The following is a 12,862-nucleotide window of genomic DNA, read 5'->3' on the forward strand; positions in this document are numbered from 1 at the left end:
AGGCTTTATGAGTAGGCAGGGAGGCAGGACTCCTAGGCTTTATGAGTAGGCAGGGAGGCAGGACTCTTAGGCTTTATGAGTGGGGAGGGAAGCAGGACCCCTAGGCTTTGAGTGGGGAGAGAGGCAGGACTCCTAGGTTTTATGAGTGGGGAGGGAGGCAGGACTCCTAGGCTTTATGAGTGGGAGGCAGGACTCCTAGGCTTTATGAGTGGGGAGGGAGACAGGACTCCTAGGCTTTATGAGTGGGGAGGCAGGACTCCTAGGCTTTATGAGTGGGGAGGCAGGACTCCTAGGCTTTATGAGTGGGGAGGGAGACAGGACTCCTAGGCTTTATGAGTGGGGAGACAGGACTCCTAGGCTTTATGAGTGGGGAGGCAGGACTCCTAGGCTTTATGAGTGGGGAGGGAGGACTCCTAGGCTTTATGAGTGGGGAGGGAGACAGGACTCCTAGGCTTTATGAGTGGGCAGGGAGGCAGGACTCCTAGGCTTTATGAGTGGGGAGGCAGGACTCCTAGGCTTTATGAGTGGGGAGGGAGACAGGACTCCTAGGCTTTATGAGTGGGGAGGGAGGCAGGACTCCTAGGCTTTATGAGTGGGGAGGGAGGTAGGACTCCTAGGTTTTATGAGTGGGGAGGGAGGCAGGACTCCTAGGCTTTATGAGTAGGGAGGGAGGTAGGACTCCTAGGCTTTATGAGTGGGGAGGGAGGTAGGACTCCTAGGCTTTATGAGTGGGGAGGGAGGTAGGACTCCTAGGCTTTATGAGTGGGGAGGGAGGTAGGACTCCTAGGCTTTATGAGTGGGGAGGGAGGTAGGACTCCTAGGTTTTATGAGTGGGCAGGGAGGCAGGACTCCTAGGCTTTATGAGTGGGGAGGGAGGTAGGACTCCTAGGCTTTATGAGTGGGGAGGGAGGCAGGACTCCTAGGCTTTATGAGTTGGCAGGGAGGCTGGACTCCTAGGCTTTTTGAGTGGGCAGGGAGGCAGGACTCCTAGGCTTTATGAGTAGGCAGGGAGGCAGGACTCCTAGGTTTATGAGTGGGGAGGGAGGCAGGACTCCTAGGCTTTATGAGTGGGGAGGGAGGTAGGACTCCTAGGCTTTATGAGTGGGGAGGGAGGTAGGACTCCTAGGTTTTATGAGTGGGGAGGGAGGCAGGACTCCTAGGCTTTATGAGTAGGGAGGGAGGTAGGACTCCTAGGCTTTATGAGTGGGGAGGGAGGTAGGACTCCTAGGCTTTATGAGTGGGGAGGGAGGTAGGACTCCTAGGCTTTATGAGTGGGGAGGGAGGTAGGACTCCTAGGTTTTATGAGTGGGCAGGGAGGCAGGACTCCTAGGCTTTATGAGTGGGGAGGGAGGTAGGACTCCTAGGCTTTATGAATGGGGAGGGAGGCAGGACTCCTAGGCTTTATGAGTTGGCAGGGAGGCTGGACTCCTAGGCTTTTTGAGTGGGCAGGGAGGCAGGACTCCTAGGCTTTATGAGTAGGCAGGGAGGCAGGACTCCTAGGTTTATGAGTGGGGAGGGAGGCAGGACTCCTAGGCTTTATGAGTGGGGAGGGAGGCAGGACTCCTAGGCTTTATGAGTGGGGAGGGAGGTAGGACTCCTAGGCTTTATGAGTGGGCAGGGAGGCAGGACTCCTAGGCTTTATGAGTGGGGAGGGAGACAGGACTCCTAGGCTTTATGAGTGGGGAGGGAGGCAGGACTCCTAGGCTTTATGAGTGGGGAGGGAGGTAGGACTCCTAGGCTTTATGAGTGGGCAGGGAGGCAGGACTCCTAGGCTTTATGAGTTGGCAGGGAGGCTGGACTCCTAGGCTTTTTGAGTAGGCAGGGAGGCAGGACTCCTAGGCTTTATGAGTAGGCAGGGAGGCAGGACTCCTAGGCTTTATGAGTAGGCAGGGAGGCAGGACTCCTAGGTTTATGAGTGGGGAGGGAGGCAGGACTCCTAGGTTTATGAGTGGGGAGGGAGGCAGGACTCCTAGGTTTATGAGTGGGCAGAGGGAGGCAGGATTCAGCCTTTCTGTATGGGTGTCTGTAGAAAGCAGGGTTTCTTTTATGAGTGGGTGGAGAAAGATGGACTCAGTCTTCCTCTATAAGTTGGTAGAATAGGCAGGACTTACAGGATGTCTGAATGAGTCCTGACAGCAGATACAGAGCTTTAGATATGTAAATTCTGAATAATCTAGTAACTACACATTCCTGATAAAGCCCTCAGATATCAGACTAGAAATATCCAGTTAAAACTTCACATATTGATATTTTGAATTTATATAAACTGCAATAAAAACTCTTCTAACAATTCATGTAGATTTAAACTTTTAGTCAATTTTTTTTTGCAGTATTACATTTTATAAAGATGTGATTGTTTTTATGTACAAATGAATGTAATGTGCCAGGTCATATGAGTCACTGCATGTGGGTATGATGTATAGATTTATACTTGTGTTACGTTCTGTTCATCTTCTGTGTGTTAATGTATAGAACAGTCTATGTCTATCTGTGCTCTCTCTCTATAGTTTTCCTGTCTGTCTCTCTGTCTTTCTTACCCTCTCCCTTCCTATTACCGTACCTTCCTTTAAAGCCCTTAAAAGTTTGGTGCCATGTTTGGTAGTTATCCCCTATTTATAACATCCTCATAACATCCTGATTGCTGAAGGTCCAACCACTCGGACCCCCACTGATCCCAAGGAATTTGAGGTTGGACATGAGTACCACAGCCCCATTCATTTTCTAAGTGGCTTCCAGATATTGCAGAGAACTGGTCTTCAGGGCCTCGTTCTTGGGATGGACCCTCAACAATTAGAAAGCTATCCCACATCTAAAGGGCAGAGGATAACTTCCACACTTGGCACAAACCATTTAAAGTCTTTCTCTGCCTCCTCTTTTGTCTCTTATTTCCACTCTTTGTAACAAACCAAAACAACGAATTTTAAATAATCTTCTCCATACGGTGCCTTGAAAAAGTATTCATATAACCATTAACTTTTCCAAATTTTTTTTCACGTTACACCCACAAGCTTAACTGTATTTTACTGGGATTTTATGTGATACCAACACAAAGTAGCAAGAATCCGTGAAAGCAATATAAAGGAAATGATACAGGGTCTTCTAAATATTTTTAAAAAATGTAAGTCTGACAGTTGTGAGGTGCATTTGTATTTACCTCCTGAGACAATTCTCTAAAGGACTATCTTTCGCTGCAGTTACTGCTGCTGTCTTTTGGGGTCTGTCTCTCCCAGTTTTGCACATCTAGAGGTGACATTTTTGCCCCTTCTTCTTTACAGTCGATCTCGCTCAGTGAGATTGCATGGAGATGTCTGTGATCAGCAATTTTCGCGTCTTGTCACAGATTAGCAATAGGATTTAGGTCTGGATTGTGACTGGGCCGTTCACACACATGAATATGTTTTGTAGCTCTGGCAGGATGTTAAGGGTCGTTTTCCTTCTGGGAGATGAACCTACGCCCCAGTCTCTAGTATTTTGCAGCCACTGACAGGTTTTCCTCCGGGATTGCCCTGTATTTAGCTCCATCCATTTTAACATCAAATCTGACCAGCTTCCCTGTCACTTCTGAAGAAAAGCCTCCCTACCACCAAGATGCTGCCACCACCATGTCTGACGGTGGGGATGGTGTTTCAGGGTGATGTGCAGTTTAGTTTTTCGCCACACATAGTGTTTTGCATTTAGCCTAAAAAGTTCTAATTTGGTCTTACCTGACCAGAGCCCCCTTTTCCACATGCTCGCTGTGACCCCTACACGGCTTTTTCAATGGAAATTGCTCTCCTTATGGCTTTCAAAAATGTCTTTCTTTTTACTAAAGGCCTGATTTGTAGTAGTATGTGACTAATCATTGTCCTGTGGACAGATTCTCACAAACGAGATCTCTGCAGCTCCTCCAGGGTGACAATGGGCCTCTTGGCTGCTCCCTTCTTTAATTAGTGCTCTCCTTGCTTGGTATGTTAGTTGAGGTGGACTTGGTAGGTTTGCAATTGTACCATGCTCCTTCCATTTTTGGATGATGGATTGAACAGTGCTCGATGAGATGCTCAGGGCTTGGGCTATTTTTATAACCTAAGGATGTTATCAATACCATGGATGGCAAGAAGAACAAACACATCGATTTTGGAACAAATCAACCCAGACATGTTCCTTGGAGCAAGGATCACCAAGCTATGACTTGCCTACTTTGGACACGTCATACGAAGCGAGCAATCACTGGAGAAGGACATCATAGTCAGAAGAATAGAAGGAACAAGGAAAAGAGGAAGACCAGCAACCCAATGGCTTGACACAGTCAAAATAATGATGGAGAAGAACCTGGTGGACCTATCTAGGTTTGCACAAGATTAATCTTCCTACGGATCGTTCATCCATCAAGTCGCCATGACTCGAGATCGAGCCAAAGGCTGTTAAATAAAGAAACCCTGCTTTACTCTGCTCCACAACTTTATCCCTGACCTGTCTTGTGGGCGCCTTGTTTTTCATGGTGCCGTTTGATTCCTTATGTTCTCACACAATTCTCTGAGGTCTTCACAGAACAGCTATACTGAGAAGAAATCACACATATGTGGATGTCATGTACTAATTACCGTATGTGACTTCTAGGGGGGAATGAATACAAATGCTCATCCCAATTTTCAAATTTATATTTTACAAATAATTAGAAAACCCTGTATCATTTCCTTTACACTTCATAAATACTTGCTACTTTGTCTTTGTTTCACATAAAATCCCGTTAAAATAGAATCTAAGTTTGTGCATGTAACGTGAAAATATGTGGAAAAGTTAACAAAGTTTGAATACTTTTTTCAAGGCACTGTATATACCCAACTTTCTTTCTACCCCAACTTTCTTGATTTCTTTAATTTTTCCTTTCTCTCTCTATCTCTTTATCTCTATCTTTCTATCTCTTATATTTATCTCTCTCATATCTATCTAAATTCCAGACGAGAGGCAGCACTCCAGTTCTTATGCAAAAAAAACGGACTTTATTTGCTCATGTAAGCAGCAACTTTTCAGCCCAAAATAGTTGGGCCTTTTATCTATCTATTATCTATCTATCTCCTTCATATCTATCTCTCCTTTCTCTCACCCTGCTCTCTCGCTCTCCCTCGTTCTTCCTCTCTTGTCCATCGTCTTCTCTGTTTCTCATTTGCTTTGTCTGGTTCTGTGTTGCCTCTCATGTGACTGTTCTCCCTCTCTCTCAGACACGAACAGACTTTTCCTGGGACGGAATTAATGTGAGTCCAGCATTAACCCTTCCTATCTCTTCTCTCTGTAGCTCTGCACTCACTGTCTCACATATCTCTGCACTCACTGTCTCACGTTGCTTTACTTTCCACGAGCACCTTTACATTAAAAGGAACCTATCATTTGATTCATGCTGCCCTAACCGTGGGGGCTACTTTCACACTGGCGTTGTTTTCAATACGTCGCAATGCGTCGTTTAGGGGGAAAAAAACGCATCCTGCAAAGTTGTTTGCAGGATGCGTTTTTTGCCCCATAGAGTAACAATACCGACGCATTGCGACGTATTGACACACGTCGCAACCGTCGCGCGACGGTTGCGCCGTGTTGTGGCGGACCGCCGGGAGCAAAAAACCTTAAATGTAACATTTTTTTGCTGCCGACGGACCGCTTTTTCCGACCGCACATGCGCAGCCGGAACTCCGCCCCCACCTCCCCGCACCTCACAATGGGGCAGCGGATGCGCCGGAGAAATGCATCCGCTGCCTCCGTTGTGAAACGCATCAAACGCTAGCGTCGGAATCTCGGCCCGACGCATTGCAACGGGCCGAATCCGACGCTAGTGTGATAGTAGCCCAACATGAATCAGATACTGACTGCACGATTGCAAAAACACGTTTTAAAGATCCCTTGGCTTGGGACCATAGACAGGGAGAAAGCCTAAAAAAACCTTGAACATGGATAGCCAACAGAAAAAGGTCATGGGACACATATATAAATAATATAAAATGCCTTTATTACAAAGTGAATGGAGATAGCACTGTCGTGAGAGATAAAAATGACCATAAAAGAAATGGCCTCATCATAGCAGAAGACGAACAAAAAAGTGAGGATTACTCATAAACATACCCATATTAGATGATCGTCCTAAAGAAAATATATGGTGGGAACATGGTTAATATTTTTACAAACTGATAAAAAAAAAAATTAAATTAATAATATGAACCAATATATACTTAACAGCGTGCCCAACGTACTTTGCCCAAATTTAAAATCATGATTGACATGCTACTGGCCAAAAATATGCCAAATGAACCAGGCTATAGCAGCACAACAATGGATGAAAAAATGAATAAAAAATCACTGCATGATGCACATTTGCAAGATAGATGTACAGTGTATCTATCTAGGACTGACGAAGGATTCAGTTCCGAAAACGCGCGTCGGGGTGTGTGCCGCACCACCACTAGACCACTATCAGGTAATTATTGATAGATACACTGTACATTTATCTTGCAAATGTGCATCATGCAGTGATTTTTTTATTCATTTTTTTCTTCTAGAAGATTCCTATATTCAAATGTGTGTTTGACCTATTATATTACACCGATCTATTGTTGTGCTGCTATAGCCTGGTTCATTTGGCATATTTTTGGCCAGTAGCATGTCAAACATGATTTTAAATTCGGGCAAAGTACGTTGGGCACTCTGTTAAGTATATATTGGTTCATATTATTATTTTAAATCTTTTTCTTAATTTGTCAAAATATTAACCATGTGCCCACCATATATTTTCTTTAGGACTATTGTCCAATATGGGTATGTTTATGAGTATTCCTCACTTTTTTGTTCGTCTTCTGCTATGATGAGGCCATTTCATATCCTCACAGAACTTTCATGCATCTCAATATTTAGCATGTTCTGTTAAACTGGTCTATAACACTTTCCCTATTTGGTGGTCCCCAGTTGTCTACATTAATTGGACGTTATACATGTTTTTCTTTTATTGTCATTTTTATCTCTCACGATTGTGCGGGCATCTGTCTGCCATTCACTCTGTAATAAAGGCATTTTATATTATTTATATACAGCTCTGGCAAAAATTAAGAGGCCACTGCAAACTGTTCAGTTTGTCTGATTTCTCTCTTTATAGGTATATTTTTGAGTAAAATGTAAATTGCTCTTTTAGTCTATCAACTTCTGACAACATGTCTCCGAAGTTCCAAGCAATACATTTTGTACTTTTTTTTCTGAAAAGGAAAGATGTTCAAAATTTAAAAAAAAAATCAAAAAACAGTGTTTTCAGATCTCAAATGATGCAAAGAAATCAAGTTCATCATCATTTAGAACAACAATACGAATGTTTTAACTCGAGAAGAGTTCAAAAATCAATATTTTGTGGAATAACCATGATTGTTAATCCCAGCTTTCATGCGTCTCGGCAGCTTTCCACCAGTCTTTCACTTCTTCTGGGTGACCTTATGCCTCTCCTGGTACAATAATGTCAGCAGTTCTTCTTTGTTTGATGGCTTGTGACTATCCATCTTCCTCTTGATTACATTCCAGAGGTTTTCAATGGGGTTCAGGTCTGGAGATTGGGCGGCCATGACAGGGTTTTGATGCGGTGGTCTCTAAGTCTACTTTCACACATCAGGTTTTTTTGTTTCAGGCTAAATCCGGCTCTTTGGAGAAAAACCGGAACCGGAAAAAAATAAAAACCGGAACCGTTTTTTCCCCCATTGACTTGTATTAGCGCCGGATGGCCCAGCGTTCCTTCCAGTTTTTTTTTTTGCTGGATTCGGCAAACAATCGATTCCGGCGTCTGGACAAAACGTCCACTGCAACGTTTTTTGTCTCCGGCGAAAAAGCCTGAAGCACCGGATCCGGTGCTTCCGGCTGTTTGCTAGAATGGAAGTCTATGGGAGCCGGAAGGTGCCGGATCCGGAAAAAGGCGGATCCGGCGGCCTGATCCGGTTTTTTAAACTGAGCATGCTCCAAAATTTTTTTTTTTTATCCAGTAATCTAGATAGGCTAACCGGATCTGTCAAAAAAACGGATCCATCGCATCAGTTTTTCACAATCTGCGCCGGATCCAGTTTTTCCAACATTCGCCGGATTTAGCCTGACACTGAAAACCTGATGGGTGAAAGTAGCCTAAAGTTTTGCCAGAGCTGTATGTGACCCATGACATTTTTCTGTTGGCTATCCTTGTTCAAGGTTTTTTTTTCCGGCTTTCTCTATCTCCGAATGGTCGGCCATTCATTGTCAAGGACGTATATATGCTGGCGACTGTAAATAGTCACGTATGTATTTCTTATTTAATTAAGCTATTACGTCCGCTTTTTCTGTTTGCGCTACCATAGACAGAGAGTAGACAAGTCAAGCGCTTTGCCCTGTTGGCTTTGCCCTGTGCCGCTCCAGGTGATTGACAGGTCACTCACTATGGGAAAGACCTGTCAATCATTCTAGCAGCGCTGGGAAGAGGCATCCGAGAGCGGATCCAGCTGGATCCCTGTACCGCCGAGCGTTTCAGAGAGATACCGTGTATACCTGGTGGCAATCATGCACCCAGGATCTCCTCCAGGCTACCCATGGTTTGGGCTGCATGGCTCCGATGACCGGTTCCTTTTAACACCCCAATTTCCAAAGTATGAAAGCAGATTTTTCAGGCAGCCATATTAACAGTAACATTTTTATATACTTTTTTCTATGAATGTGTGATAATCCACAACGTCTGATTATCATTAATGCCAGATTAAAGGAATTATGGACAGGTGTGGTTCTGTTTTTGTAAGTCATGTTTGCCTCTGCTGATACACCTCCGATGACGTCCGTAACTGCACTTTTTCTACATCCATTTTTTGGAGAGAAGAGGACTATCTATCTCTAAAGGCTAAAAGCTTACTGATGGTTTTCCAAGTAGTCACAGAAATAAAAAAAACATCATAAAAAACATCAGCAACATTTTTTTTATTTATAATGAGGACTTGATAGGTAAGAACACTTCTCAACTTCTTTCTCTTCTAATCACTACGTCTAATAAATACACAAAACACAATTTTTTTTTTTAGTTAAAGGGGTTGTCCGAGACTTTAATATTGATGTTCTATTCTCAGTATTAAATATTAAATTGGTAGGGGTACAACTTCCTGCGCCCCATCCAATCAGATATCCTGTGCCTGTAATTATGTCGTAGTCCAAGACACTTTCGTGAGGCTGCAATACCAGGTATGGCCACTACAAAATGTTTGGTGCTGCACCTGATATTGCAGCTTAGTCCCATTCACTTCAATGTGCAAAGAACTGCAGTACCAAATATAACCACTACAAAATTCATGGCGCCATGATTGGTACACTATAAAATGGACACTGCGCTCGCTAGAGCATCAAAGCCACTTCTATCAGCAGATTGTGGATGTGCCAGAAGCTGGATACCTAAAGATACTCCAATTTCTCCCCCACTTCTGTGGACTGTTCTTTTGCCTTAATAAAGGACCATCAATATCTAAGTCCCGAAAAAACCCCTTTAAGCTGGACATGTGCAGTGTTTCTTAAGATTCAATGAAGATTTAATATGGCATAAATGTTTGATTTGCTGGTATTTTCAGTAATCACCAGAATGGGGGTACCAGTACCCCTTTTAGGTAAAAAGTGGACAAGGCTGTCCACTGATCTCTATGGGAGATATTGAAGCAGCCAAGTTGGAAACCCACCCAACTGGGAAACCCAAAAAATGTCTCCAAAGGTAAAACCTTGTTGGTGAATCTTAGGAGAGTCCGCACCATGTCCGGCCACCATTAGCGTATCCCCCCCCACGCCCTCCCCCCACTGGCTCACACTCTCTTTTTGCACATTTGATCACTTTCTCTTCATCACGTTCACTGCGAGATTACATAGTCACTCAACGATCTCTGTATCCACCTCTCTCGGCTCCGAGCAGAACCCGTCTCATGTCTGTCCGTCTCTCGATCCTGTCCTGTCTCTCTATCTTTATATTCTTGTCCATCTCGTTCCCTGAGCGATTATCTCCTCTCTCTCTTATGATCCGTTAGCTATCAATGGAAGACACAACCTCGATCCTTCCTCGGTTGAAGAGACACTCCAATGCGTATGGAATTGGTGCTCTCGCCAAATCCTCTGTCAAAGGTACTGGACGTTCTGTGATGATCTCCACCCGGACCTGGGCCCGACCGTCTGTCTTCACCGTCCGTGGAGTCACCATAATAACCCTCTTCTCTTTCATTGCAGGTATCTCTCGAACGATGAAGGATCATGTTACCAAGCCTACAGCAATTGGTTCAGGACGTGTTGCTCATATGATAGAATGGCAAAGTTGGGGTCAGCCACCGCCTCCGACCACTAAATGCACTCAGTTGGACAGCGACGCTTACTCTGACCTGAGTGATGGAGAGAAGGAGGCGAGGTTCCTGGCCGGTGCGTAGGGTATCGATTATAGTCATGTAATGTGAAAATCAAACATCTAACAGGTATAAAAATGTAAGCTTTCTTCCGGAAGCAGCGCCGATCCTGTCTCCTGGTTGTTTCTGGTACTGCTCAATTAAAGTGATGGGAGCAGAGCTGCAACACCATACACAACATGTGTACTGGTGGAGAACTGTTTCTGGCAGAAATCAGCTGTTTTTCTAGTTCTGCATGTCCTCTTGCTTGATGTCCTGAGTTAACTACTGATTGGAGCTCAGGATAGTATTATGTGATTTTCTTCTGTGATGGTGTCCAGTTGTTGAGATGGTCGGTGCCCAGGAGCTGTGCACTCTCTGTTCTCCAGTGAGATCACACGTACTCTCGATGGAGCTGAGTATGAATGAATACGATGAATGTAGAGAGCTTAGGGAAGTCCAGTGTGATCTAGTGTTAGTCCACGTACGTACAGGCACGCCATGCTCCGCTTTCTCCTGTAGTACCGTAGACAGCGAATGAGGCTGAGGTCGAGTTTGCGCACCACCGCTCCATTCAAAACCATCCTCAGGATCATTGGGGATCTCAGGGGTCAGATCAGTAAGTTCTAACCATTTCTATGGATAAGGAATAACGTTTCATTTTTGAAATACCCCTTTAAATATGATACTGACTTAATGCAAAAAATTGTGACATATTTGGGCTCACATTGAGTGCAATAGGGTAAAAAAAAAGCCTAAAAGTAAAATTGGCATTTTTGCCCAAAGTAACTAATCCGAGCACAGCAGAAAATAAAAGCTGCAACGTGATTGATAAAATAACTTTTACTCAGTTTTCATAAACCTGCCCCAATGTGGGTACTGAGCGCTGAAAGACTGTGAGATATGAGGTCAGTGCTGACTCCACTTCCATTATGGAAGATGCAGTGGGGAAAATAAGTATTTGATCCATTGTCGATTTTGCAAGTTTTCCCGCCTACAAAGAATGGAGACGTCTCTAATTTTTTATTATAGGTACACTTCAACCGTGAGAGACAGAATCTAAAAATAAAATCCAGAAAATCACATCGTATGATTTTTAAATAATTAAACTGTATTTTATTGCATGAAATAAGTATTTGATCACCTATCAACCAACAAAACTCTGGCTCTCACAGACCTGTTAGTTTTTCTTTAAGAAGCCCTCGTTCTTCACACTCATTATATGTATTAATTGCACCTGTTTGGACTCGTTACCTGTATAAAAGACACCTGTCCACACTCTCAATCAATCACACTCCAACCTCCCCACCATGGCCAAGACCAAAGAGCTGTCTAATGACACCAGGGGCAAAATTGTAAACCTGCCCAAGGCTGGTATAGGCTACAAGACAATAGGCAAGCAGGTGGTGAGAAGGTAACAACTGTTGGCACAATTACTAGAAACACTAATGACTGTGTCAGTCTTCCTCGGTCTGGGGCTCCAGGCAAGATCTCGCCTTGTGGGGTAAGGATGATTCTGAGAAAGGTCAGGAATCAGCAAAGAACTACATGGGAGGATCTGGTCAATGACATGAAGAGAGCTGGGAGCACAGTCTCAAATATTATGGTTAGTCAATAAAAAGCTGTAAGGAAAGTAAAAGCGTAATAGGGTCTTATCTGGGTATTAAGGCATGCCTCTAATCAGATTTTACTCACCAGATAGAGCCCAAACACAGGCTCATGGAAATATTAGCTGCTGCAGAGCCACCGGTCTCCTGGTGAAAAAAAATGGGGCAGAAAGGTGGATTAACTCCGCGCTGCTTGAAAGATAGAAGTCCAAATGGATATTCAGATGAAAAAGTGGCTCAACGCGTTTCGGAGTACTATGACTCCTTCATCAGGAAACCACAAAAGTATATCTTTTGGACTTCTATCTTTCAAGCAGTGCAGAGTTAATCCACCTTTTTATCCCTTTTTTTTTACATTATGGTTAGTGACACACTACGCCGGCATGGATTGAAATCCTGCAGTACTCCCCTACTTTTTGGTAACAACTCCACTCCCTGTGTTTGGAGGAACAAGAAGGACAACCCCAAGAACACAGTCCCAACCATAAAGAATGGTGGAGGAAACCGCATACTTTGGGGGTGCTTTTCTGTAAAAGGGACTGAGTGACTGCACTGTATTGAAGGGAGGATGGATGGAGTCATGTATCCTTAAATTTTGGCCAACAACCTCCATCCCTCAGTAAAGATATTGAAAATGGGTCGTGGCTGGATCTTCCAGCATGACAATGACCCGAAACACAGAGCAAGGGCAAGTAAGGAGTGGCTCCGTTCTGTAAGAAGCATTTTAAGGTCCTGGAGCGGCCTAGTCACTCTGTAGACCTGAACCCAATAGAAAATCTTTGCAGGCAGCTGAAACTCAATGTTGCCCAGCGACTGCCCCAAAACCTGAAAGATCTGGAGAAGATCTGTATGTAGGAGGGGGCCAATATCCCGGCTGCAGTGTGTGCAAACCTGGTCAAG

At 44.2% G+C, this 12,862-nt stretch overlaps 1 protein-coding gene across 3 annotated transcripts in view; it reads left to right on the top strand.

Moving 5' to 3' along the window:
* The window catches only part of FAM131B (family with sequence similarity 131 member B), a 112,482-nt gene that overhangs the window by 75,953 nt on the left and 23,667 nt on the right, over positions 1–12,862 (top strand). The window contains exons 3-5 of one of the 3 annotated variants that reach the window (XM_069754236.1): positions 4,938–4,991; positions 10,011–10,104; positions 10,207–10,392. In XM_069754236.1, the coding sequence (XP_069610337.1) occupies positions 4,938–4,991; positions 10,011–10,104; positions 10,207–10,392 (334 nt within the window). Of the gene's footprint in view, positions 1–4,937; positions 4,992–5,198; positions 5,232–10,010; positions 10,105–10,206; positions 10,393–12,862 lie in introns of all 3 variants that reach the window. The other 2 variants (XM_069754237.1, XM_069754238.1) reach the window with 2 other exon arrangements.

This window comes from Ranitomeya imitator, chromosome 2 (genome assembly GCF_032444005.1).
Source record: "Ranitomeya imitator isolate aRanImi1 chromosome 2, aRanImi1.pri, whole genome shotgun sequence".
NCBI classification, from domain to species: domain Eukaryota; kingdom Metazoa; phylum Chordata; class Amphibia; order Anura; family Dendrobatidae; genus Ranitomeya; species Ranitomeya imitator.